This window comes from Mastomys coucha, unplaced genomic scaffold (genome assembly GCF_008632895.1).
Source record: "Mastomys coucha isolate ucsf_1 unplaced genomic scaffold, UCSF_Mcou_1 pScaffold13, whole genome shotgun sequence".
NCBI classification, from domain to species: domain Eukaryota; kingdom Metazoa; phylum Chordata; class Mammalia; order Rodentia; family Muridae; genus Mastomys; species Mastomys coucha.
The window spans coordinates 70537488-70564923 of NW_022196895.1; the positions used below are offsets into that span (position 1 = coordinate 70537488).

General features: G+C 48.7%; 1 protein-coding gene across 3 annotated transcripts in view; it reads left to right on the forward strand.

Moving 5' to 3' along the window:
• Nucleotides 1–27436, forward strand: part of Myo5b (myosin VB) — a 317620-nt gene that overhangs the window by 266417 nt on the left and 23767 nt on the right. For all 3 annotated transcript variants that reach the window (XM_031366041.1, XM_031366040.1, XM_031366039.1), the window contains exons 22-30: nucleotides 47–280; nucleotides 7908–7992; nucleotides 9194–9327; nucleotides 10409–10528; nucleotides 11432–11569; nucleotides 15238–15303; nucleotides 16635–16874; nucleotides 17660–17760; nucleotides 26550–26748. In XM_031366041.1, the coding sequence (XP_031221901.1) occupies nucleotides 47–280; nucleotides 7908–7992; nucleotides 9194–9327; nucleotides 10409–10528; nucleotides 11432–11569; nucleotides 15238–15303; nucleotides 16635–16874; nucleotides 17660–17760; nucleotides 26550–26748 (1317 nt within the window). The remainder of the gene's footprint in view (nucleotides 1–46; nucleotides 281–7907; nucleotides 7993–9193; nucleotides 9328–10408; nucleotides 10529–11431; nucleotides 11570–15237; nucleotides 15304–16634; nucleotides 16875–17659; nucleotides 17761–26549; nucleotides 26749–27436) is intronic.

Genomic DNA, 27436 nt, shown 5'->3' on the forward strand with positions numbered 1-27436 from the left:
CCTTTATTCTCCCCACCCCCACCCCATTGGCCAATTCTCTCTACAGAACAAAGAGTTCAAGAGTCTATCAGAGCAGCTGTCTGCAGTCACCTCTACGCATGCCATGGAGGTGGAGAAGCTGAAGAAGGAGCTGGCGCATTACCAGCAGAACCAGGAGGCTGATACCAGCCTTCAGCTGCAGGAGGAGGTGCAGAGCCTGCGCACTGAACTACAGAAGGCTCAGTCGGAGCGCAGGGTCCTAGAGGATGCTCACAACAAGGAGAATGGAGAGCTGAGAAAGGTATGCCTGCAGCAGAGGACCAGGACTGGTGAAGGGCCAGGGCGCCGAGCACCTGTAGGAGACGTTTCTTCATGCTGAGGAAATTTCTGGGATGTCCAGGGCTTGTGTCCATAGACAAGCCACCCTCCGTTTCGTGAACGGCTGTGCGTTTGGGTCTGATCCCTGAGCAAATGGTGATTGAGCTGGTTTCATTAGCTAAGCCTTGTGGCATCCCTTGGGAGAGCAAATGGCATCTGTCTTTGCTCATCTTTCTTAAAGCCTTGAGTCGGTTCCCAGGGAAACTGTACAGATCTTAGTGAGAGAGGTGGCAGGTGCTACGTGTTCCAGGGCTTCAGCAACCTGTAGCCACCAATGCCCACCAGGAAACCCTTATTCTGGGGGTGGGGTCTACTCTGCCGGCTGTAGCTAACTTTCCCACTCTTGTTCTTGAGGCTTACTCAAGGAAGTCCAGGAAACGGGACTTCCTGTTGCTGCTTCCGCTGCTCCTGACTTTCAGCTTCAAAGAAACTCTTCTGAACTCTCAAGGCAGATCTTCCAACAAGGAGAAGTCCCACAGTGCCAGTGGAGGGCTGTCTGTGGATTGAGAAACACCTCTGTCCTCCTCGCCCATCTCTACCATGACCCAACTAGAAGAAGATAGTGCATTGCCCACACCTATAGTATCTGTCCAGTGTACAGAGTAGAGTCACATGGAATGAGAGCCTCGGGAGAGTCAGTGTTGGTTAGTGCTGGAAGAAAAGCTCTGAATTCGGGGCAGACACAGAAATACTGGCCCTAACCCCTACCTATCCCCTACCAGCCATGGTGCCTGTGTGTAGATGTGTGTATGCACATATAAATACACACATACACACGGCCTTGATCATCTGTAAGATTGCTCCTGGACCCACCCTGGCTGACACACGCAGTCTTGCGTGTTTTCTAACTCAGGAGCAGGCGCCAGCCCCGCTCTCTGGTCTTTGGCTCTTCCACTGCCCTGGTTCTTTTCCCCCAACTGAGAACTATAGACTCTCATTTGCCTCCCTGGTTCCCACAAAAAAATTTTGTATCAGGGCCTCAGAGCACCTCAAATAGCTGAGTTTTCTATCCACAGGCAAGTAAGGGTTTGTTGTAAGAAAACTTCCTTGGTAAAACAGAGCAGAGACGCCAAGTCTGCCCTGCTCTCTATAAAAAGTGGCGCATCGCCTAGGAGCCCGTTGGCCTTGGGGTTGAATAAAGCTGGGGCTTGATTGGAGCACACACCTGCTCCCCAGGCCATCTTTGAAGATGAGGTTTTTCTCTCTAACCCTGGCTGGCCTAGAACTTGCTATGTGGACCAGACTGGCCTCAGACTCACAGAGATCAGCTTGCCTCTGCCGCCTCCTTACATGCTAGGATTAAAAAACGTGCACCACTGTACCACGTTAAGACCCTCCTCTCTAACTCCAAACAAATGCCTATGTGAACAAAGGGCAGGCATAAAATGATCCATTAAGTGGGAAGGTCACTCTTTTTGGGAAATGGGAAACAGGCGTTCTGCTGCTTTCTGTAGGGTCTCTGGAACTTTTTTTTTCAGTAGTTGAAGAATGGTCAAGGGACAGCTGCTCCTGGTTTCTATTCTAAGATCTGCCTAGCCAGGGTTTAATGTTCAGCAGAGGCAGTCACCAGCCTGAGCACGTGCTGAATAATAAGATGCTTTTCTTCTGGTCAGGTCCAGGGTCTTTCTCCACATTCAGTGAGATTGATGAAGCCAGCAAAGCCCAGGGATGGAGCCGGCTGCTGGTAGATGTTTAATTAATGGGTTTGATGTTTCTGTCAGCAGAAACTGCAAATGCTGTATTGGAACTGGCATGCTGGAACACTTGGGGCTGCCACCTCTGATGATTTTACCTGGTAGACCGCACGGCAGTGCTGTGGGCTACGGCAGGAATCCATCTCTGCGTCTGCAGGTCATGCAGCTGCCCCATCACACCCCCACCTATCATTTTATACTAAAGGTGCCATTATTTACTTCAGCCTCTCCACAGAGAAGCTCACTAGAACTCTTAACTTTGTCCCTCTCTGGCTGCCTTCACACAGCTGTGCTGTTTTGTGTGACCTTGCTATTCGGAAAGGTGGCGGCTCCCTGGGGTGCCCTTGGCTTGGAGGCAATGGCTCCTAATTCATAACGTGTTCTGAAGGTTACACAGAGCCTAGCTCAGTGCAAGGTTCCAGGGGGAGAGGAAAAGGGACCCGCAGCCAACTGCTTGGCCCTGAGGCAGCCTTGGCATGGCCCAGGTGTCTAGTGGGCCCGAGGTCCTGCGTGCTCATGCTGGTACAACAGGTTGTGTGTGCCTCATTTTATCGTTCATAGAACTATGTTGATGGCTTCCCTTGGCTGATTCCAGTGTGTGGCCTTAGGTTTGAGATGTTGCTGAGCGGAAGAGGGGGATCTGTCTGGAGAGAGTACAGGGCTCTCATGTACTGAGTCTTCAGGGATTCTTGGCCCTGCTGTACTCAAAGGTTGCATTCTTATTGGCTCAGGATTTGTAGTTTCGTGAGAAGCCAACAGTTATTAGAAGGAGCTTTAACTCATCTCTGTGGATGACAGGTCTTGCACAAAATGATAGAAGTCATTGTCCTTCACCCAGCAGGCATTCATTGAGTGCCTTGTCTGTTAGAGACCAGTCTACACAGTGGAACAAAAGTAAAAATCAAAAAGATATTTTTCATTCTTAGAAAACAGAAGGTAGAGATGGAAGTTCTTTGAGATTATCCATCATGTGCTGTAAAAGAAAGGTGAGCAAAGGGGATGGAGAGTGCCCTTGGGGGGGGGGGGGTATGGTTCATGAGTGACAGCCAGAGACGCCTCTCTAAGTGAGGTGAGAGTTAACCTTGAGGGCCTCTGTGCTGGTCCTAAGTTGTTCTGAGCAGCCATGAGGAGAAAGGGTACTAACTATTTGGCAGAGAGATGGGGGTCAGACCTACCTTCTGATCTTAGGAACAGCTATAACCTGTGAGACCTCCAGCGAGAAGCAGTTCTGGCCTTAGCATTGGAGACTGTGAGCTTGGGAAGGACTGAAGCCCATCTCCTGGGCTATCTTGGAGATACGAGTTTTAATCATTATTTCAACTTTGCTCAAGTATTCCAAGGGCTGTTAATTTCAACTTTTGTGTTAAGATTCTACTACCTACATATTTAACAACAACATTGTCATGTGTGTGTGTGTGTGTGTGTGTGTGTGTGTGTGTGTGTGTGTGTAGGTCAGAGAATAACTTTTAAGAGTCAGTCTTCTCCTTCCACCATCTAGGTTCAGACCATTAGGCTTGATGGCAGTCACATTCTCTCTGAAGACACCATCTCACAGGCTTCTCACCCCTTCGTTTTTAAAATATTTTAAATTTATTATCTGAATCCATTTCTACTATTCCTTTCCAATTCTTCCAGGTGCTCTCCATTCCAAAACTTCATGTCTTTATTTTTTGTCTTGGTTTGAATAACTCCTTGAGTCCAATTAATGCTACCCATATACACATGGTATGGGGCATCCACTGGGCCATGGTCATGGGCAACCTACCAGTGACCATGTCCGCAACGGAAGTGACTCTCCTTGTCTGAGTAGACATCAGCTGCCCATAGTTCCTCCACCAAGGGTGGAACCCCGGAGTTCCCTGCCCAATCCTTGCTGGGATTTCCCTACCTTGATCATGTACAGATAACCTGTAAGTTATATGAAGTTAATGCTGTAAGTTAATGTGAAGAACAGTCATGTGCAGAAGTCGGGATTCTACACCTTTCTTCCTCATTCTCCAGCTCTTACATCCTTCTCGCCCATTCCTCTGTAGTGTGTCCCTGAGCCTTGGGTGGTGGTGGTGGGAGGACATTTGATATGGATGGCCCATCCACAGCGAGAACTGACAATGACTTAAACTTGGCATTTTGGCCAGTTATGACTCTGCATCAACCACTACCCATGCAAACAGTAGCTTCTCTGACCAAAGTTGTGAGGAGAAAAAACCGATGGGGTATAAATGTACATAGTTAGAAGGTAGTTTGACAGCAAAACAACAGTAAGTTCCCCATCAAAGCCTGTGGTCTCAGTCATGGATTTATAATACTAGCTTGACATCTCACCTATGGAACAGACCTTATAGAACATCAGAAAATGATTGGTTGCCCCAATAACCTTCATGCCGCTGTTGCATCTTCCCAGGCAGATCAGTATTGTATGTAGCATGCTGGATTTAGCACTGACTAAGACCATGAATGCCTTTCCCCCATCCCCTCAACAGTCTCAATAGTACTTTCTTGGCATTACGTAATGTTAGCCAGCAGAGAAGAGTTCTCTGGTCACTTAAAAGCTGGCATCTCTGGAAGGAGTTACAGAGACAAAGTGTGGAGCAGAGACCAAAGGAAGGACAATCCAGAGACTGCCCCACCTGGGGATCCTTCCCATATTCAGTCACCAAACCCAGACACTATTGTGGATGCCAACAAGTGCTGGCTGACAGGAGCCTGATATAGCTGTCTCCTGAGAGGCTCTTTCAGTACCTGACTAATACAGAAGTAGAGGTTCACAGCCATCCATTGGACTGAGCACAGGGTCCCCAATGAAGGAGCTAGAGAAAGGACCCAAGGAGCTGAAGGAGTTTGCAGCCCCTTAGGAGGAACAACAATATGGACTACCTAGTACTCTCAGAGCTCCCAGGGACTAAATCACCAACCAAAGAGAGTACACATGGTGGGACTCATGGCTCCAGGTGCATATGTAGCAGAGGGTGGCCTTGTCGGTCATCAGTCAGAGGAGAGGCCCTTGGTCCTGTAAAGGCTCTATGCCCTGGTATAGGGGAATGTCAGGGCCAGTAAGCAGGATAGCTTAGGTTGGTGAGCAGGGGGAGGGGAGAGGGAATAGGGATTTTTCCAGAGAGGAAACCAGGAAAGGGGATAACATTTGAAATGCAAATAAAATGTCTTAAAAAATATTTTATAAAAATTAAAAAAAAAATAAGTAAAAAAAAAAAAGTTGGCATCTCTATACCCAGCATCTCCCATGAATGGTGTCTTAAACACTAGGACCTTAGCATGTAGCCAGTTTGTTGATCTGCATTTAGCCGTTTCTACTTTTTGACTATCATGAGACTATCAATGTTATTACAGTCACCTTTGTACACGTTTTTATAGAGATTAGGTTTCTTATTCTTCTTAGGTTTATAATTAGGAATAGGATTTCTGGGTCACTTGGCTATTATTTCATGCTTAATATCAACTAATGATTTCAAAACTAATGATTTTAGAACATTCAACTATATTGTTACTTTAAAAATACAAATATTTATTTCTATAATCATAATTTTTCTCTTCATAAATCCTAGTTTGCCTCTTTTCCTTGTTTAACTTACCTTTCTATCATTTGTTTATTTATTTATTTTATTTATTTATGCCATCATATTCGCCTTTGGTTGAATCGATTTTCTAAAGTTGGGCATTTACTGATCTCCCACCAGAATTCCATCACCCCATGTTTCCTTTTTGGCAGTGTTGTCAGGAGCCACACACTGATTAGATTCAGAATTAGATATCTGAATATCAGTACCAAATGTGTCTCCTCCTTTCAGGGCCAAGAACACTGGTCCAGTGAGGCAGGAAAGGCCAGGTGGGACAAAGACCGGAGATAATATGCCCATTGTGAGCTCCTGGCTTTCCCAAGACTCAGGTTTGACAGCTCATGATCCGGCAGGAGAGAGACACATGTTCACAATCATGGAAGGCTCTCTGTTCTGTGCATTCCTCAATAAGGAAGGCGAGCTAAGAATAAACATTTTAGGGGTCTCTGGGAGTCCTAGATGACCACAAGCAGTATGAGCCATTTCGTCTTGTTGAACTTGGATTTTTTTTCTCTCTGTACATAACTTTCCTTCAGACTGAAAGCGGTTTCAGTTGAATCTCTTTTCCTAAGTAGAGCACTTACCCATGATCCATCAGAGCACCATCTCCTTCTCCTCCTCTTCTGCCTCTATATGGGAAGGGTTTTTTCAGGTTTGTTTGCTTTTGTTTTGTTTTTTTTATTAGATATTGTCTTTATTTACATGTCATATGATTTCTCCTTTCCCGGTTTCCCCTCAAAAACAAAAACAAAACAAAAAACAACAAGAACAAACCCCTGTTGCCTCCCCCCTCCCCCTGCTTGCCACCCCACCCTCTCCCACTTATTGGCCCTGGCATTCCTCTACACTGGGGCATAGAACCTTCACAGGGCCAAGGGTCTCTCCTCCCATTGATGACAGACTTTGCAATCCTCTACTATGCACATGCTGCCAGAACAATCAGTCCTACCATGTGTACTCTTTGATTGGTGGTTGAGTCCCTGGGAGCTCTGAGGGTACTAGTTAGTTCATATTGTTGTTTGTCCTAAAGGACTGCAAACCCTTCAGCTCCTTTGGTCCTTTCTCTAACTCCTTCCTTCATTGGGGACCCTGTACTCAGTTCAATGGATGGCTGTGAGCTTCTACTTCTGTATATTAGTCTTCTGTATATTAGTCGGGTACTGTCAGAGCCTCTCAGGAGACAGCTATATCAGGCTGGATTGTCCTTCCTTCAGTGTCTATTCCATAGTTAATCTCTGCAACTCCTTCCGTGGGTATTTTGTTCCCCCTTTTAAGAAGGATGAAATATCCACATTTTGGTCTTCCTTCTTCTTGAGTTTCTTGTGGTTTGTGGGTTGTTCTTCCTGTATTCTGAACTTCTGGGCTAAAAACCACTTACCAGAGAGTGCATACCATGTGTGTTTTTATGTGATTGGGTTACCACACTCAGGATGATATTCTCCAGATCCATCCATTTCCCTAAGAATTTCATAAATTCATTGTTTTTAATAGCTGAGTAGTACTCCATTGTGTCGATGTACCACAATTTCTGTATCCATTCCTTGGTTGAGGGACATCTGGGTTGTTTCCAGTTTCTGGCTATTATAAATAAGGCTGCTATGAACATGGTGGAGCATGTGTCCTTATTACATGTTGGAGCATCTTCTGAGTGTATGCCCAGGAGTGGTATAGCTGGGTCCTCTAGTAGAACTATGTCCAATTTCCAGAGGAACCGCCAAACTGATTTCCAGAGTGGTTGTACCAGCTTGCAATCTTACCAGCAATGAAGGAGTGTTCCTCTTTCTCTACAACCTCTCCAGCATCTGCTGTCACCTGAGTTTTTTATCCTAGCCATTCTGACTGGTGTGAGGTGGAATCTCAGGGTTGTTTTGATTTGCATTTCCCTGATGACTAAGGATGTTGAACATTTCTTTAGGTGCTTCTCAGCCATTCGGTATTCCTTAGTTAAGAATTCTTTATTTAGCTCTGTACCCCATTTTTAATAGGGTTATTTGGTTCTCTGGAGTCTAACTTCTTGAGTTCTTTGTATACATTGGATATTAGCCCTCTATCAGATATAGGATTGGTAAAGATCTTTTCCCAATTTGTTGGTTGCCATTTTATCCTATTGACAGTGTCTTTTGCCTTACAGAAGCTTTGCAACTTTATGAGGTCCCATTTGTCAATTCTTGATCTTAGTGCATATGCTATTAGCGTTCTGTTCAGGATATTTTCCCCTGTGCCTATTTGCTCGAGGTTTTGTTTCGTTTTTGATTGTTTTATTTTACCTGTTGATCTCTTCCAGCGAGTTGCAGACCTGGAACATGAAAACGCTCTCTTAAAGGATGAAAAAGAATACCTTAACAACCAAATCCTGCGCCAGTCAAAAGGTAAGCGCTGAGCCAGCTTTTCACACTCTGCACCCGTTTCCCTAACCTACTAGTCGATGAAGAGGGAGAAGGCCTTCCTAAGGGGAGAGCTGGAGAAAAGGGAAGGCCAATTTTAAGATCCTGCTGGGACATTTGTCTGTCGAAAGGGAAACTCATACTTTACGTGCAAAACCACGCATGTGAGTTTGTCTCTGGAGATCTGTATTCAAAGCATGACTATGCGCACACCTCTGTAAGCCTGTGCAAGTATCCATCTGAAAATAGGCAGGAAAGACTTACACGGGAGGACTTGAAGGAGGCATGAGCAAGATGCACGGGTGAGGTGCCTAAGCTGGCCCTCAGCACAGTAGCACCCGTGTGCTGGTTTTACGTTTGTCTTGCTCATCCTTATCACTGTGTCTCCTGTCAGATGGTCACTGTCATGTCTGCTGAAAGACAGGGTCTTTGATTAACCCCTACATGAACTTCTCTCAAGTGTCCTCAACTTCCAGGCTGCCATGTACCCTGGCTGAAGGGGAACAATGGAGCACGTAAATCCAGTTCTTGTCCATCCAGTGGTAACCAGGTCCCTGCCCCCACCCTTAACAGTCCTCACTCATCTCACCGGGCAGCCAAACTTTGTAATGCCACAGCCCCCGCCAGCCTGAGAGCTTGTGAAAACACAAGCTGCTTTCAAATTGCCCTTTAAAAAAAAAAAAAAAAAAAAAAAAAACTGACTTGCATTCCGTTACTATGGATACAAGGTTGGCAAGAGAAATAAAAGACCATCAGAATCTCTTAGGTTCCTTGCCCGCTTCTCCCTATATCACCTCCGGTCTGGTCTCCAAGGGCCTGAAAGATAAGGATTACAATGAGAGTTTAGAATGGTTCAGCCCTAAGTGCTGCCAGTAGTTCTTAATGTCAGTTGTCACAAGAGAGGCAGACACGTGGACAGGGTGGGGATGCTCATGTATATTGAGAGTCTCTCTCCCTGCCTCCCTGAGAGCAGGGTCCCTCCTGTCTAAACCCTTGGTTCAGAATAACGAGCCCCTCCTCGACTCCACAGTAGGTGAGGAGCATTAGAGACTCCCCCACAGCTTCTGGGACCAGCTGTGGTGGGCAGCCTCTAAACAAGAGATTAGTCAGAATGCTCCTAGCAGGGCATGCGCATTTGAGGATCCCCTCCGATGCTGAGACCCAGTTTCCCATGCCTGCTTTCTAGCTGAGTCCTCACAGAGCTCTGTGGAGGAGAACCTCCTGATGAAGAAGGAACTGGAAGAGGAACGGTCCAGGTACCAGAACCTTGTGAAGGAGTACTCCCAGCTGGAGCAGAGATATGAGACCCTTCGGGACGAGGTGACGATCCTACAGGCAAAGGAGGTGGCTCTGCGGGCTGGTGGAAATGGTCCCCCTTTCTGCCCTCTTAGAGCTGGCTGTCTAGCCCTTGCCCTCTGGCACTGCCATGCTCAGTAAACGTGTGTGTGTGTGTGTGTGTGCAGGGGCCACTTGTTCTTCCGTTCCTATGTGAACGCTGGTTAGGAAGCTGCCAGCTGGTGGTCACTTTCTGAGGATGCCCTCAGAAAGCTGAGGTCTTGTTGAGATCTTAGGAAGTTAAGAATTGTTTTCCTGTATGTGTGTATTGTCATCTGCTGCTGCTTCTAGAAAATTCCACTGTTGAGACAGTGGTGGTATAGGCTCTGACCTAAGTCGCATTGGTCCATGTGGAGAAGAGACCCTTGGAACCGGATTGGGTCTCCTAATCTCTGACAAAATACAAGATATTTTTGTGACATTTCAGAATTTGACACTCTTCTTTACCCATGTGAATACTCCCTCCCAAACATACATATTCAACATCAGTGAGTTAGTTGCATGGAAACCAGGAAAGGAAGCTGAATAGGAACTGAAATAGAAATCTATAAATTCCACCAAGCTCGGTTTTCACTCTTAAAGACAAACCAGCTGCCAAAAAAAAATAAACGGAGAGGTCTTTTTAAATGGCTAGCACTGAAGGTATGTGCTCGTTCTAATTGCTGTCATTTTCATGAGCAGAATGGAGTGGAAGGAGAAGCTGCATGGGCTAGGGCTGCAGAACGGTTCCTTTCAAGAGCGTGGAGAGGACACACTGTGTGCGATCTGAGGGCATGGCTTGAGTGAAAGGCTCTTCTCGCCTCGCTTTCTGGGTGTTGTGGGTTGTGAAGCATGGGTAGAGCATTTGCCTGGCATACACGGGAATAACTATCCACCGTTTCAAGGAGCAGCTCTGCCCAGTTACTGGCATGTAAAGCAGTGGCTGATGTCCAAAGCTTCTTGAGAAGTTACTCTGTATTAATACGAGCTGGTTATGAGTTGTCACATTTTTTTTTCTCCTTGAGAAGTTACTCCATATTAATATGAGCTGGTTATGAGTTGTCACATTTTTTTTCTCCTTGAGCAGCAAACTCCGGGCCACAGGAAGAACCCATCAAATCAGAGTAGCTTAGAATCTGACTCCAATTACCCCTCCATTTCCACTTCAGAAATCGGAGACACCGAGGATGCCCTTCAGCAGGTGGAGGTAAGTCTGGGGCACCGTTTACCGTTGTCCCGCCGGGGACATTTAATCGCCTGCATGGAACTACCCAACAGAGATATACTGCTCAGTTGGTGGTGGCTCAGAGGGTCCAGGGCACAGACGTGAAGACAGGATCACTGGGTTGCAGTGAACTTACTGACACACAGTCAGATGTATGGCGCGACATCTGTGTGGATGCTGTTTCCAGGTAGATATGGGCACTGTCGCCCCCACAGCTCTGGGGCTCACAGGCAGTGAGACTGATCCTGACCTGTGCTCACTACCTGAGGTAGAACATCCTCATGCTTCCATCATGTAAAAACAGGCTGCATATGCGCTCATACACATTGCCTGCCGACAGGCAGACAGTCACACGTTTGTGTACATACATAACCAGCATTGTAAAAATCTAGACATGGATCCGAAAGGACAGAAATATACTGGGAAATCGACGTATTAAGATCTGTTGGAGCTCCACGGCAGGGCAAGTGTTACTTGTTTCAAGTTACGATCAGGTACCTGCCAGTGTCACATTGACAGTGACCGGAGGCCACAGTGATTCCCATCAGGAGGCGCTATGGTCCTGAGATGGTTTCGCTCTGGTAATGCCATTTTCCAGACGTGAATTCCCTTTTCCCTTCCTTAGAGTATGTGATCAGTCATTTAAGGGGCTTACACAGGAGGAATGTAAGGGCTGAGACAGAGAGAGACGTTAGTGAAGAGAGTAAGCCTGCAGCACCAGCTTTCCTGTGGGAAACACTAGTGGTTTGACGCTGGCAAGGATTGGTGTTGGGGAGGAGCAAAGAGGCAGATGGCTGATACAGAGGTGGGTAGCGAGGCCTTGTGCATTCCCTGGAGCATTTGTGCTGTGAAAACCTCCTCCTAACCACCCCTCTTCCTTGGCAGGAGATTGGCATAGAGAAGGCAGCCATGGACATGACCGTCTTCTTGAAGCTGCAGAAGAGAGTGCGGGAACTTGAGCAGGAGAGGAAGAAGCTGCAGGTGCAGCTAGAAAAGGAACAGCAGGACAGCAAGAAAGTGCAGGTGCGTGACAGCTCCGTGAGCCGTGGGGTCTCAGTGGTGTTGGGCTTCAGAGCTTCCTCTTGTTGGAATCACATGGATCACTCCTTGTGAGGGTCCCACCCTATCGCCTCTGTGCAAGGTATGCTCCCTGGATTTCCCAGGGCAAAGGATTTCCACTGGGAGGCAGTAGGAAGTCTATGGGAGCTCATGCCTGGAGGACTGGCATCAGGTGCAGAGAAAAGAACACAGCAGAAGTCAAATTTAGTAGAGGAAGTCTACCACTCTTTCGTTCCTGGAATCGAACATGAGCTCAGCCACCTGGCTGCGAGTCGGGGGGGGGGGGGGGGGGGGGGGGGGGGGGGACCCTTCTTACCTATGGCTGTGCCTTTATGTCATCACATCCAAAGCCACCCTTATCCTCTTGAGTCTTGAAAAAATACTGTGTGAAACTTTACACCACAAAGTAATTTCTCTGTCTCAAGGGCTTTGGGGGCACCTAAGCTATACACACAGAACTCTGCCAGTATCAGGCCCATAGCATACAAAGTGGGCGTTACAAAAGACAGTATGGAGCCAGGAAGCTGTCTCTTGGTATTTGTGAAGGCACCTAGTGCCAAGCCTGCTGGCCTGGTTTTGATCTGAGGAGCACACATGATGGAAGGAGAGAACTGATTCCTGCAAGTTGTCCTCTGATTTTCTCACAGATATCATGTCGTAGGCAAGCCATAACAGGCACACATACACACACACACACACACACACACACACACACACACACACACGCACGCACGCACGCACGCACGCACGCACGCACGCACGCGTGCGCGTGCACACATACATAGTCGCTATGTATAGTCTCTTTTTTTTTTAAAGACAGGTAAAAACGCAGGAAACAAACTTAGCCATCGGGGAATTTGAATCGGGTTTGGAGTAGCAATTGTAGCCCAGGTGTGAAATAAAAAAATGTTGTAGTGTGGCTGTGAATGCCATTGATTACAAAGCTATCAGCGCTGCCACAGCAGAGAGCTGTCAGGAGATAAGAACCACTTTTTTCTTACTTTGAAGTTGTGAGGAACCCTTCTTGTGGAATTCAAGTCCATTGCTGGGTCGTATCACTAGCAGATCTATTCTCAAGCCTAAGCTGAAAATCGTGGGATTTGACCCTCCTCCTCTTCCTCCTCCTCCCCCTCTCACTCCTCTTCCTCTCCCTCCTCCCCTCCTCCTCTTCCTCCTCCTCCCCCTCTCACTCCTCTTCCTCTCCCTCCTCCCCTCCTCCTTTTCCTCCCCCTCCATTCTTGACACCCTCCCCCCATCCTGGACCCAGACCCTTTTTTTCATCACACCTTTCTTCGCTTTGCAGTCTGATGTGCTGCAGACCGGGATGGCTTGCGGTCAGAATCTTGGGGGGGGGGGGGGTTGTTTGTTTTATTTTGTCTTGTTTAAAAAGCATTAAGTGAAGAGGTGAATCTTGGTGGTGGTAAGTCTCCAGGTGGATTAGTTAAGAGGGGGCGGTGAAGGCATTAGGTAAATAATTCCAATTCTAAGGAAAAGCTATCCTGCCAAACAAATGCAAATCAAATACTGGACAGACACTCTTAGAGTTGTAACCCCAAAGCCCCATTGTATGTTGAAAATGCACATCGTTAAAACATCCTTTAGTCCTCCAACCTTGCAGACACTCTAACTCAGCAGAAACGCACCCACAGGGTGCTGGCAGTTCACCACCATGGCCACTGGGGGCAATAGAGAGCTACCACTGCTCTGTGTGACACTGGTGAGACTCGGGTGGCAAATCACCTTCCTGGGAAAAGGTCAAAGTTCAAAACGAGGGACAATTTCTAGTGAATGCTAGTTGCGCTTGTGCCCTCTAAAGTCAAGGGATTTTAAGTCAGCCATCATAAGTCGTGGACGATCTGAATGGATGGCATTTGATACACCCAGCACTCTACACACTCTCCCGAACCTATAGACATGATTTCTGGATTCAGAAATGCCGAATTGCTTTGGAAGCTGGGCTTCAGAATTGGTGTGTCTGGATGCCAAAGTATAAGGGGAAATCTCAAAATATAATCACCAAACGAGAACTGTAGGCTCTGCCCTGTGTGTGGTCGCCCACAGCGGGGGGGTGGGTAATAATGTGGAATCCTCTATCATCTCCTGAGGTTCAGCATGCAGAGATTGAGTTTCTGAGGATTCCACTAGGAATCCTAAGACGCCTAGAGTGATGTAGCCCCAGGTCCCCAGCCTCAAAGGACTCAGTATAGCCTGACTGGGGTGCCTGTGAGTGCCCCATCCATGCAGAGTGGCTAAGCCACCATGAGTGGGGCCTCTGGATCTGCCCCCATGTATCCAGTTCCTTTACCCCTGACCTGGCAGTTACCCTTGGTCCCTTTGTACAGCCCTTCAAGTATGAATATGTGATCCTCTTGCTCTGAGAGTCTAACATATTCAACATTTAGAGGGATTGCGTCTATGCCACACAGAATGCAAGTGCCGGCCACGTACCTAACAGCAGGGGTGCTGACTCAGGTCATTCGGTACCCTGTGCCTCTGGTGATGGAGGGAGGCAAAGCAAAAGTTGGTACCCAGGCTGGGCTTTTCCCGGCTTACATTGCAGGGAACAGCGCAGCAGCCATACATGTCCTTCATTTGGAAGACTTTGCAGGAGATGCTCGCTCTAAACTCAAACACCCTGGTCCACCCACAGCAGTGACGGCTTTACCTGGCCTTCAGGTTGCAAGGACTTAGGCAATCCCACTAAACGCCCATTAGGTCTTAGTTCTAGAGATCCACGTTCTTCAGGGATGACTTCCCCCTTAAACTCACTCCAAGCCATTAGGAAGTTGTTTGTGCCCCGTTTCAACAGCCAATTCTACCCTAAGGACTGCCCACATAATCTGAGGTCCTTGGCTGGCCTGAGTCCTGGGAGACTTGTTACTCCAGTTACTGCTGCCCACTGTGACGTCTGCTGCATGCTCTGTATGCCTACTATGAGCCAGCCACTTCATAAAAGCTGCTTCGAATTACCTCATGAGTGCACACCACACAAAAACACAAGTACAACATTAATATTCAGGTTGTACAATTCTTGGGAATGCTGAAACAAAATACTTCCAATCCAACTTCTTGCTAACAAAAATGTATTCTTCCAGAGGCCAGAAGTCAGAAGTGAAGGTTTTGATGTGACTGTCCCCTGCAGGCAGCGGGGACGACTTGCCTCCTGCCTTTCTCTTAGCTTCTGGTGTTCTGGACTTGCAGCTGGCTCCAAACCCACCTCCATATTAACATGTCCATCTTGTCCGTGTGTTCTTTCTTCCTAAAGCATTAGGAATCACTTCACTACATCCCCTAAGACCCTATTCCCAAGGGAGGTCCCATTCACAGGGAGAGTTTAGGACTTGCAGGTACTAAGATTGTATGATGCGACCCATGACGTAGTGTTTGTGCTACATCTTCGACCTATCAGCACCTGTGAGGACCATGTGATAGTGTGGGGGCAGGAAGGAGTTGTTGGTGGGGGGACTCATGGTGCCGGGCTACTCTTTGGAGGAGGTGGAGGCTACGCCTGTGGAGGGTGAGGTTGCCAGCTCTTCACACAAAAAGTAGAATGAGAAAGTTTGGCTGTCTCAGAAATGTCCGCAGAGCATGTGCCCTGTGATCTGCACTCACCCTTCTGTCCTTCTGTGCAGGCAGAACTACAGAACAATGGCTTAGATGTGGACCAGGATGCAGATATAGCCTACAATAGTCTGAAGGTAAGCCATGTGTCCTCTGGTAGAAGACAAACGACATCGATGGGCTTTGGGAAACCAGGTCCTAAGCGTCCAGCCTGCTCTCAGTGGAGCGATCTGCAAGCGGCTCCATTCCCACACCCTCACATCTCCGTCTTTGAAACAAAGGGGACCTTGTGTTTGTACCAAGAAACGCACGCTTTCCTACTTGAAACAGCTCCGGTTAAGTGGCCACAGGAATAGAATCACTTTGAAGTAATATCCAAATGTAAGGCAGAGGGTTTGCTGACGTGGCTGTAAAGGGCAGAGCAGAAGAACAGTAGGGACTTCAGGCCCCAGGAGGCGGGAAGAGCCATCAGACCAGACCCTTCCCTCCCAAAGATGTCATAGAGAAGCCGTTTCACAGTCCACTGGTCATTAACAGAGCAACTGCTACTAATTTGCTAATGACCATTGCGCAGAAAAACACTGAGTCATTTCTGTGGCTTCTCCCTCCCAACCATTTTTTCCATTGTGGATATATATATATATATATATATATATATATATATATATATTACTATATTAGCTATTTTAAGTGTATTCAAGGGTCACTAATGGAGGATACATTCATAGCGTGCAAGCAGCACTCTGACATTCAGGCCTGTAATTCATCTTACAAAGCCCTTCTCCATGGAAGACTCCACTCCTCCCTCCCACAGCCCCACGCAGACACCATTGTACTTCCTGTCTCTCTGCACTGTCTAGATGCCTCCTACCGGGGCATTTTGTCCTCTTGTGAAGATGCCTCCTACCATGGACTCAAGGCATTTATCTTCTCGTGACAGTGAACAGTGTTTAGCTTAATGCCCCCAGCGTTCATTCACGTGACCCGGTGTGTTAGCATCCTGGCTCAGGCACTTAGCTGGCTGTGATCTGTCAGCTTGCTGAATCTGCCCTGGCTTCCTCACTCAGATCATACGAATTCTGCCCACCCGAGTTGGCTCAGTCAGTCATCTTGGGACTCTGACGAGCATATCACTTTATTAAAAGTTTTTAGAAAGTCACAAAGCATGTGGCCACACAAAAGTTTTAGGGAGTCCCACTAGCGGGATATACACACACACACACACTTGCATCCTGGGCGAATGCTGTAGACCTGTTGCATCAGGAACATTTCTCTGAGAACTTGGGGTAAAGAGTTCAGTTTCTATCTCTGACTGACTGACCACTCATGCCATCAGAACCCGAGCCACGCAGGTCTTCACACGCTCTCGTGGTAGACAGGGAACGTTGAGGGGAGAGCTGAGGTGGGGTTGCTGGGATATGCTGCCCATCCAGCAAGCAGCAAGGTGTGCCTCTTGGCTGTCTTGCAGAGACAAGAGCTCGAGTCGGAGAACAAGAAGCTGAAGAATGATCTGAATGAGCTGAGGAAGGCCGTAGCTGACCAAGCCATGCAGGATAACTCCACCCACAGCTCCCCAGACAGCTACAGCCTCCTACTGAACCAGCTCAAGCTGGCCAACGAGGAGCTCGAGGTCCGCAAAGAGGAGGTGCTGATTCTCAGGACCCAGATTATGAATGCTGACCAGCGCCGACTGTCTGGCAAGAACATGGTAATGAGGTGGCAGCCACGGTTGGGCTTGTTGAGTGACACTGAGCCATTAGGCTTTGCTCATGGAGGTCTTTAAACCTGAAGAGCAGGACCTGTCTTTGGGGGTCTCTGAAAGCAGCCCAAGGGTCTGGTGTCCTGTCTTCATGACCTCTTTCAAGAGGGGAAGCTAGAAATGTCTAGTATCTCTGGAATTTAGGAACATGATCAAGGGGGCTGGAGAGATGACTCAGCGGGTATGAGCGCTTCACCCGTCCTGCAGAGGACCTGAATTCAGCTCCTGGCACTCATGTCAGGCAGCTGCTCACAACTGTCTATAAATCCATCCCCATGTGGATCTGCTGCCATCTCCTGGCCACCAGAAGCACTGCACCCACATGTACAGATTTTAAAAAAAAAAAGCTTTTTAAAGAAAATGTTCGAAAGAAACAAGACACAGACGGATAGCCTTGGGGCCGTCTAGCAGTGGGCCCTGGGTGTGGCTGGGGCATAAAGCATCTCAGAAATAAGGCTTGTCATGTCCTCTAATGTTTAATCCTCCCAGGATCCCTCTCAGCTCCCACCCCTACCCCACTGCCGTGCTTGTGCCTCACAGCCAAGCCTTGCTAAGGCTGTGTGCCCTTCCACCCAAGATGGCCTATTGAAGCCATGCTCCTGCCTGTGTTCAACAGCAATTAGGTCTGCCTCTTTTTCCAAAAAAGCACATTGATATACTTCCACGTTAGAGAGCTATTTCCTGGAAGTTGTACAACCAGAGTCATTTTTTGTGTTTAACTTGGGGTCTTCTAGGAGCCGAACATCAATGCCAGAACAAGCTGGCCCAACAGTGAGAAGCACGTGGACCAGGAAGATGCCATCGAGGCCTACCACGGGGTCTGTCAGACAAACAGGTAGGGCCCACCTCCGAGCGGGTACCTGGAGAAGGTGCTAGGAGGACTGGGGACAGGAGGAGCCATTGTCCGGCCTAGCATGTTACAACCTGTTCCTCGGGAACTGGCCATCTGTCCAACATTGGGGAGTTATTTGTTGGAAAGAGAAGGCCCTGGGAGGCCTGCCAGACGAAAGCATTGCTTAAAGCTGCTGGAAGCAGTGGGCCCTTCAGAAGGCCCGAGAAGTTGATGCCTGAGCCTGCCTCCTGTGTAGACTTAAGTGCTTAGGACTTGCAGATCTTCTGCGGCAGTCCCTCTTCTGCAGAAGAGGAAACTGAGGCCCAGAAGGATTAAGCTGTTTCAGGCACACAGCTGGCCCAATAGCCAAACCCCAGGATCGAATCCAGGAAGGCTGGCTTCCAGGCTGTGCCGCTCCCCGCCCTCCCCCAACCCCTGCATGGGAAACCTGAGGGGGAGATGCAGCCAAAACCCCAAGCCTCCCTAAAGAAGAAAGGGAGGGAATGAAGGTGACTCCCTGCGCTAAAGCCTGAGTCGTCTTAAATTATCTCGGTTGGAAGATAAGCAAAGAGATGAATAGAGAAAACCTCGCAGGTGGCGTTAAATTAGAAAGCAAGCTGGCAGCTGAGCGCTGGGCTTATCGCTCCGATCTTCAGAGCCGAAACTGCTCCCAGCCCTCTTTCTGTTCTCTCCTCCAGCTGTCAGGAGACTAGCCCTCCTTCTAGGTCTTTCCAGGGGCCGCTTAACGCCCCAGATTTTGTCTTCTTGCCGCATTAACAATGGAGGCGATAAGACAAAAATAGCCTTCACTATATCTTAAAATAATCCCATGCTCAGAAAGCTCAACAAGCCATGGTGAAGAGCTGAGACGCTGAGTTAAGAAAAGCATTGCTGCCAAGAGGGGGAGGGTCGGGGGAGCCAGGTCCCCCATACCTGCCACATTAGGGACCATGGTATTTGTCTTCTTCAGTTCTGTTCCAGCCTCAGCTCTGAGAAACCTTCGTGATTACTACAAATTCAAGCACTAAGTGGGGGAGCATGTGGACTAAGTGTCAGGGAGGTAGCAGGACTGTCATTCTGGGTAGCCCAGACAGGCACCCCCTTATTAGAAGATAGGTTTGCTGTGCCGTCCCTGTGGTTGGCCTGTAATGGAGAGCTTTACATGCATACAAATGGTGCCATACATGTCTGGTTCAAGTGGGGTCCCTTTAGAATTTTGATGAAATCTATACCTGGAAAATGTGTACAAATCCTAAGTTTCGGGCTAGACTCCTGAGATTGCTGATGCATACTAGTCCCTTGGACAGTCCCCCCAAGCCCCTGTGGTCCCTCGGGTTCACATCCCTTCTGCTTGCTGAGCTTCGTGGCCTGTCAAGATCCGCAGAGAGTTTCCACCTGTTCTGTCTCCCCTGCACTGTGAGCATGCAGGCAAACAGCTTGGAGGGCTGCGCTGGCCAGAGCTCTCAGAATGTAGAGTGCTCCCTCCTGCCTCTGCAAGCTCAGGCTGCCATCTTGGGAGCGAGGGGCAGCCAGCATCGTTCTGGTTGCCTTGCTTAAGGAAAAGCTAAGAAAAAGTGGCAGCGGTGGCAGCCAAGCTTAGAGCCTGAAGTCTCTCATCCTCTGCCACCTGGCTCTGAGAGAATGATGGGATGTTGTCTTAGTTGGGGTTTCTATTCCTGCACAAACATCATGACCAAGAAGCAAGTTGGGGAGGAAAGGGTTTATTCAGCTTACACTTCCACATTGCTGTTCATCACCAAAGGAAGTCAGGACTAGAACTCAAGCAGGTCAGGAAGCAGGAGCTGACGCAGAGGCCATGGAGGGATGTTCCTTACTGGCTTTCTTACACTGGCTTGCTCAGCCTGCTCTCTTATAGAACCCAAGACTTCCAGCCCAGGGATGGCACCACCCACAAGGGGCCCTACCCCCTTGATCACTAATTGAGAAAATGCCCCACAGCTGGATCTCATGGAGGCACTTCCCCAACTGAAGCTCCCTTCTCTGTGATAACTCCAGCCTGTGTCAAGTTGGCACACAAAACCAGCCAGTACAGATGTGGACAGGGTGAAAAGCTACTGCCTCCCCTAAGCAGGCCCTCCAGGTATCAAAGCTAGGTTAGGGCTTGGGCTCTGTGTGGCTGTGGCTCAGCTTAGGTCTAGCTTCAAGCAGTAGTCCTCTGACCCCTCAACACTTCCATCAAAGCCAAGGCTGTAGAACGCCTCCACAGCATGTAGAAAGTGTGTTCTTGGATCTACCCTTGGGACCCAGGAAACAGCAGGAGGCCCCAGCACAGAAAAGCTTTATTATTTCCTTTGGCTGGAGACAAGTCCATTGGAGGTGCCGGTTCTCAGAAAGACAAGCGCAGGTGGGGTTTTCTTTGCACACCCATGCTCAGTGCATAGCCTAGCTCTGAGGGCAGCTCCCCACATCCTCCTCTATCTCTGTGCCCCTGGTCTACTTCTCAGAGTTCCCCAGCAAAGATCCTGGGCTGCTGAGAGAAAATGCAGTGTGGGCTAAAGAAAATAAGTGCCCAGGGAGCACTCAGGAATCTTCCTACACTCTAGGAACTGACCAGACCCGAGACGGCTGGGCATACGGCGTGGTACAGATGCTTGGTCCTTTGGTCCGAGGTTTGCAGAGGGGAAAGTGCATCCTCTCTGAGACCATTTCTGTTGCATGACCTCTACAGCTAGTTGAAAATACTTCTGAGGCCATCCAACTCACTGTGTTAGCCTAACACATGGAGAATCAGGCCAGGGACTGCAGATGAGCATCCTTGGCAGGGCTCCTGGCTGCACAGTGAGCTTGTGGGGCCTTGCTCGTATTTCTCTTGTGTTTAGTGGACTTAGGCAGAGTGAAGAACTCCATGAGTGTTTGTTGATTTCTGAAGCCAGGCTATTTGGGGTTTCCTCTTCATACCAGCAGATGTCGTTACCTCCTACTCACATTCCTAAGCACAGGGGTGATGGGGAACTTTGGGTCTCTTTCACCTAGGAGCAGAGGTCTCCTCTGAGTCATTCACTAGTTTATTAATCTGCCCCTGTTTTCACGTTTTCAAATGTGGAGTGTCTGAGCTGTACCTTTATAATGGTTCACCTGTGTCCATGATACCCAGCATGCGACAGAATTCAGAATTCTATGTCCCTGTGGAACTCATTACATAAGGACTGATGTTAACTTCCAAGAGGTATGTCTAGGCATCCCCCATGTGCCACTCTGGAAACTTCGATGACTAGAGGAGTAAGGCAGTATTCTCAGAGACCTAGCAGTCCCTCCCAGGAGCTAACATCTAACCAGCAAGGCTAGGGGGGCTTCAAAAGAAAACTGGGGGCCCCGTGGGTGTCCAACCAGGTGCCAGCACTTCTCCACTTGCAACAGAGGAGATGGCTGGAGTATAGCATGCTGGGTACTTCCGAGAACTCCTCCTGCAGCACAGGGGCCTCCTCTGGGGTAAAGCGTGCTACAAAGGACCCTTGGTAGATGTAAGCCTTTATATCTGAGAACAGGAGGAGCACATGTCAGCCCCTGCTCAACACAGCCTTAGGTCCTCAGGGATCTTCTGGGACATACAGATTACTCAGGACACCTAACTGGTTGGCATAGGAAGGGAGCGCAGTATCTGGTTGTCTTAGTTACTTTTCTATTGCTATGATAAGACACCATGACCAAGGTCATTAATAGGAAAAAGAGTTTCTTTGAGGCTTGCAGTTTAATAGTTACAGTCTATGGTCAGCATGGTGGGAGAACATGACAGTATGGTGCTGGAGCAGTAGCTAAGAGCCTACATCTTGATCTAGAAGCACAAAGGGACAGAGAGAGTTACCAGGAATGGTGAATTCCTTTGAAACCTCAAAGCTCATTCTTAGTAACAATTCCCCCAGCAAAGCCTCACCCCCTAAAGTCCTTCCCAAACAGTTCCACCAACCAGGAACCAAGTATTCAGACATATAAGCCTGTGGGGAGGCATTCTTATTCAAACCACGATAGTGGTGAAGCCCCAGACATGTCCCAGGCAGGAGGCTTGGATAGGCGTGTTCATCAAAATAATCGGCCATCAAAACTGGCATCAAAATGTTGGCAAGAGTCTTCTTACTGCCCTGTCACACAGCCAGGAGTTTCTAACACTTAAGGGGTTGGCCTTAGACTAGGAACAAAAGCCATAGAAAGGTCCCAGAAGTGCATTAACTGACTCCTGCCCACTGTACTTTCAAAGTGGTGGTTGATACAGATGTGGACAACCAGCCCAAGAAGCAGACTGCATAAGCCCTGCAGGTCTGGAGGCCTTCTGCTAGAGAGTAGCTCTGAAAGGATCTAAAATGGATATTTTCAGCCCCTGAACTTTTTTTTTTTAAGATTTATTTATTTATTTTATGTATATGAGTACACTGTTACTGTCAATCAGACACACCAGAAGAGGGCATCGGATCCCATTACAGATGGTTGTGAGCCACCATGTGGTTGCTGGGAATTGAACTCAGGACCTCTGGAAGAGCAGTCAGTGCTCTTACACAGAGCCATCTCTCCAGCCCTCAGCCCCTGAACTTTACCCAAAGCATGAGAGTAGCTGGCTTGAGCAGGGCTGTTTGGTTTGTCGTCTGGGTTCTGGGACAGGCTGAGTAGCCTATCTATTACTGTATGGACTAACTCCTGCTCATGACTCATGCCCTCAGCCAGGCGGTGGTGGCACACGCCTTTAATCCCAGCGCTTGGGAGGCAGAGGCAGGTGGATTTCTGAGTTTGAGGCCAGCTTGATCTACAGAGTGAGTTCCAGGACAGCCAGGGCTACACAGAGAAACCCTGTTTCAAATCCTCCCTCCCCCAAAGAGAAAAGGTTCAATAACTCATGCCCTCCACCAACTATCCCATTGGCCTTTATGGATGCCCATGTGCTCAGGACTTTGTGGGGTGGGATCAAAAGAGCGTTAAGCACAATGACCTCCAAAAGCCACCTTGGCTGACCTCAAGCAGAATGCGGGGCCACACACACACACACACACACACACACACACACACACACAGAACTCTGTAAGGAGAGTTGAAATTAAGGTTAATAAATAAGTCTGTGCTCTTCACAGCAGAAGGAAGATGGAGAACTATGCATGGAAAGGGAAACAAATGTGCAGTCTCCTTCTCACCCGGGTGGAGGCCAGCATTCCCAGGTGCTTCACGTGCCGCTCTGTGGTGCCCTGCCCCTGTACAGTGGAGGCCTGGGGCCCTGTTGATACACACACACACACACACACACACACACACTCTCTCATTTGGTGTCTTCTCCTCTAAGCCTGTTTGTTTATGTGTCTCCTTTTCCTTCAACTCCTTCAGGTGGAAGGAAGCATAGTGGGTGTGAGGTGGTCCAGCCTGTGCTATTGTGTGGCCGTTTTGTTTCTAGAGTTACCAGAGCAAGCACAGCTCTTTGCTGTCTTCGGCAGCATGTATCTGGTCTGCAGCTATTGGTGGGTCGCTGGGACCACATTGAATCCCTTTCCCAGGCACTACCTGAAACCTGGGAAACTCTGAGAGGGAGGGTGCTAGCACCTAGACTTTAGAAGCCAGAGGGAAGCCTGAGAAACAGCCCACGGTCTGTCCCCTTTTCTTGACTCCAAGGCTTGGCTGCAAGTGTTCCAGTCTCTCTGAATGCCTCTTCTCCTCTCCACTGGACACCTCTTTCTCTGTACTTTTATTTCTAGCCATACTGAGGATTGGGGATATTTGAATGAAGATGGAGAACTCGGCTTGGCTTACCAAGGCCTAAAGCAAGTTGCCAGGTCAAATACGCTCCTATCTTGTATGTGCTTCATCTGTGTGCCTGCTCATGTCTGTGTTCCTTTGGTTTGGCCTGAGCAGCTGTGAGTACGGGGCACAGTTTACATGGGCTTCCTACCCTAGCAGTCCCTGGGGGCATCCATCCATCATTTTGGGGTCTGGGCTGTATAGATGACACCAACAGAAGCTGCTTGCCTGGGTCACAGTGGGGCGCAACTTGGAGACCACATGGTACACCTCTTCGTTCTATAGGTGGAGAAAGAGGGAGGGCTCCTGTGGCAGAAGTCACACAGCTATTGAGAAGAAGCTGTAACGGGAGGTGACGTGTGGGACTTCAGGGCCTGTGCTGCGGACATGCCGCATCCCAACCTTCCAAACTCTTCAGGGTCGGCCAGTCCTCGACCTAGTTAGCATGCTGCCTGTGCGGCAAAAGCAAGGTTCCTTGTACATGCTATCAGCACACAGCTGGTGCCCGCCTTAGGGGACTCACTCCCTGGAGCTGACAACAGCCAACTGTTGCAGGCACGTTGTGCTGGTTGACTCTCCTTGTGAGTGCAGCTTGGCAGGTTGAAGTTCCTGGTTAAGTTCTGTTTACGTAGACAATCAAACCTTTTTTTTTTTTAAAGATTTATTTTTTATTTATTTTATGTGTATAAGTACACTGTAGCTGTACAGATGGCCGTGAGCCATCATGTGTGTGGCTGCTGGGAATCGAACTCAGGACCTCTGCCGGCCCCACTCGTTCCAGCCCTGCTCGCTCCGGCGTAATTCACTGTAGCTGTCTTCAGACACACCAGAAGAGGGCATCCGATCTCATTACGGGTGGTTGTGAGCCACCATGTGGTGGCTGGGATCCGAACTCAGGACCTTCGGAAGAGCAGTCGGTGCTCTTACCCGCTGAGCCATCTCGCCAGCCCCAGACGATCAAACCTTTGATATCGGCAGCAAAACGGACCCCAGGTTAGCCAGGGACATGTGTGTCAGCTTCTGTGTTGCCTTAGCAGAGAGAAGGTAGCACAGAGGCAGATCATATATATCCTCTTTGCCAGCATGGGGCTCTTGGAGAGCAGGGGCGGAACTGTCCCTTTGTTCTCAACACATGTCATCTGGGCTTGTTTATCAAGGAGGAAACAAGCTCAGAGAGGTGGATGAGTGTGAGCCCTGGATCCCTCAGTGACTGGAGTGGCACCCACACCTCAGCTTATGCTTGCCCATCATGTGACTGTCTCCCTGCTGCTGCTAAGATAATGGAGAACTCCTACATGTCAGTGAGGGGAACGGCATGTCTCTGAGTGCTGCAATCTTTGCTGGGGACCTCTGGGTCGGGTCCCTTATTGTCAAATGGTGGACCAGAGCAGGCCCTGCCACACATGGTCACCATAAGGAAGAGAATTACCACAGGTAAAGCTTCACATCTGGAGAAAGCAGGAGAGCGTCAGCGGCTGCCTCTGTGTCTACTGTGGTGTAGGTCCGAGGCCTGCCAGTCAAGTTTGTTCTGTTAGAGTGCGAACCCGTGTGCACATTTCTAGGGTGCTCTTCACATCTGTCATGAGATTTGGATGTGGCACAAAGAAAAATCAAGCCGAATGCATTGGAGAATAGCACAGAGACCCATGCTTCAGGAGATCTTTCAGGTGCCTGGATGGGAATCCTACTCCTGACATAGAGCCCTGGGCTGAATCCACTTGAGAGTAAGGATAGTGCTAGCAGGGAATACACAGGAGGTCAGAAAGTGGTCCTGGGATAGCCCCCTGGAACCAGCCGGTCCACATCCTCTCTCCTGTTGACTTCTGTCTTACACTGATGAGTTTTAGTATGTTGTAGCCAATGTCACATGCTGCCTGAATACTGCTACCAGATTCTCTCCCAGCACTCTGGTGTCACTCTTGTTTTCCTGTGGTGAGAGGCCAGGTCCCTTTCTCTCTCATTTGCACGTCTTTGCTAAGAAGCCCTTACATATTTCCCTGCTGTGGAGCTGCTTGGCTGCCTGAAGCTGCTGCTTCTGTCAACAAAGTAGCCTCCCCACTCTTACTCCCTCTTCTCCTCCGTGGTTACCATCTCCCAGAGAGAAAAGGCAATGTGGCTGCCCACTCCTTGTCCCTAGTCACTGCCCTGAGCAGACACTTTACTATGTCCCAGGTAAGGACAGGGGCAGCTGTGCCCCTTTTCCCTGAAGGTGGCCACACTAGATCAGAAAGCTAGATCAGGCAAATCAAGTCTCAGAAGCTGACCAATTGCATCTGACCATGTGAGGGTCAGATCCCAAGGTGAGGCTGCTGCCGGGCCTCTGTTAAAACAGGCAGGGGCTCTCCTCGAGTGTCCGGCACTCTAGCCATCGCTCTTTGATGAATCTCTGATCCTCCCCTCGGCCTCTCCAAACTTCCTCTGATCTTTGTTTCTTATGGCACTCGTTGATCTTAAACATTTCCCCAAATAGTCTCAGCTTTTTAGACAAGAGGGAAAACTGATATAAAAAAAATTATACATGAGATAAAGTAGGATATTAGAGGTGGAGAAGAAAGGCAAAATATTAGTTCTCCTAAAAAAAATAAGTAAATAAGAGAAAGAGAGAGAAATGAGTGGAATCTACTAAGGGAAAAATAAACTACTACAATTAGCTCTGTTTATCAGTATCTCGTCTTTACAAGGAAATTCTTACAAACTTTGGGGCAGATGTTGACACCGCTGTTTTCAGACACTATGAGACATTTATTTATGGTAATGGCATCTTGACATGGATACGGTCTCTTAATCTCAAACTAGTAGTCTACACCCTTAGAACAAAAAATGAGGGTGGCCAAAGAGGCCTAAGCCCAAGGGTGCCTGTGGCCTTGGTTTCTGGTCATCTGAAAGGATCAGCTGGCCTGCTTGCCTGCTGAGATCTCCCTGCTGCGTCCATTCTCGTTGGGGCCATATGATTGCTCCTGCTGTGTGCTTGGCTGCTCCTGTCTGTAGCTCTTGTCTGTAGCTCCTCACGACGGGTGCCCACCCCAGCCACATTGTGACCCGGCTTGCTTCTCTGGGTACAGGTTGCTGGAGGCACAGCTGCAGGCCCAGAGCCTGGAGCATGAGGAGGTGGTGGAACATCTCAAGGCCCAGGTGGAGGCCCTGAAGGAGGAGTTGGACAAACAGCAGCAGACCTTCTGCCAGACTCTGCTGCTGTCCCCAGAGGCCCAGGTAGAGTTTGGTGTCCAGCAGGAGATATCAAGGCTGACCAATGAGAACCTGGTAAGTGGTCGTGCCTCATGCGTTCTAACTCTTGGGATCATTTCTGGACAGAAGTAGAATCAGGAGCTATCAGGTGGGCATGGGTCATGTTCGTAGCTCTACAGTAGGAACAGGGACGGAGAAAACGTGTCTGTTGATGAGTGATAATTGAAGTAGTGTAGGACTCGATGTATTAAAATGACAATGTCCATGTCCAGGTCAGGAATTCTAGCACATCCCAATGGAGACAATTTGCCTATGCCCCATATGGAGATGGAAGATCCAATTATCTTAGGGTTTTATTGCTGTGAAGAGAAACCATGACCAAGGCAAACCAAGGCTGGAGAGATGGCTCAGCGGTTAAAAGAACTGACTGCTTTTCTGGAGGTCATGAGTTCAAATCCCAGCAACCACTTGGTGGCTCACAACCATCCATAATGAGAAACAAATAAAAAACCTATGGGTTGAAGAGAGTGGGGCCGGAGCAAGTGGGGCCTGGAGCGAGTGAGGGCCGGAGCAAGAGGGAGAAGAGAAAAAAAAAAACTTCTTCCATCCTCTGACCCCCATAGTCACATGCACTCCCATGCACGTAGGCACATAGCACACACGGCACACACACACACACACACACACACACACAGAGAGAGAGAGAGAGAGAGAGAGAGAGAGAGAGAGAGAGAGAGAGAAGATTAGAATAAGTCCTTTAAAA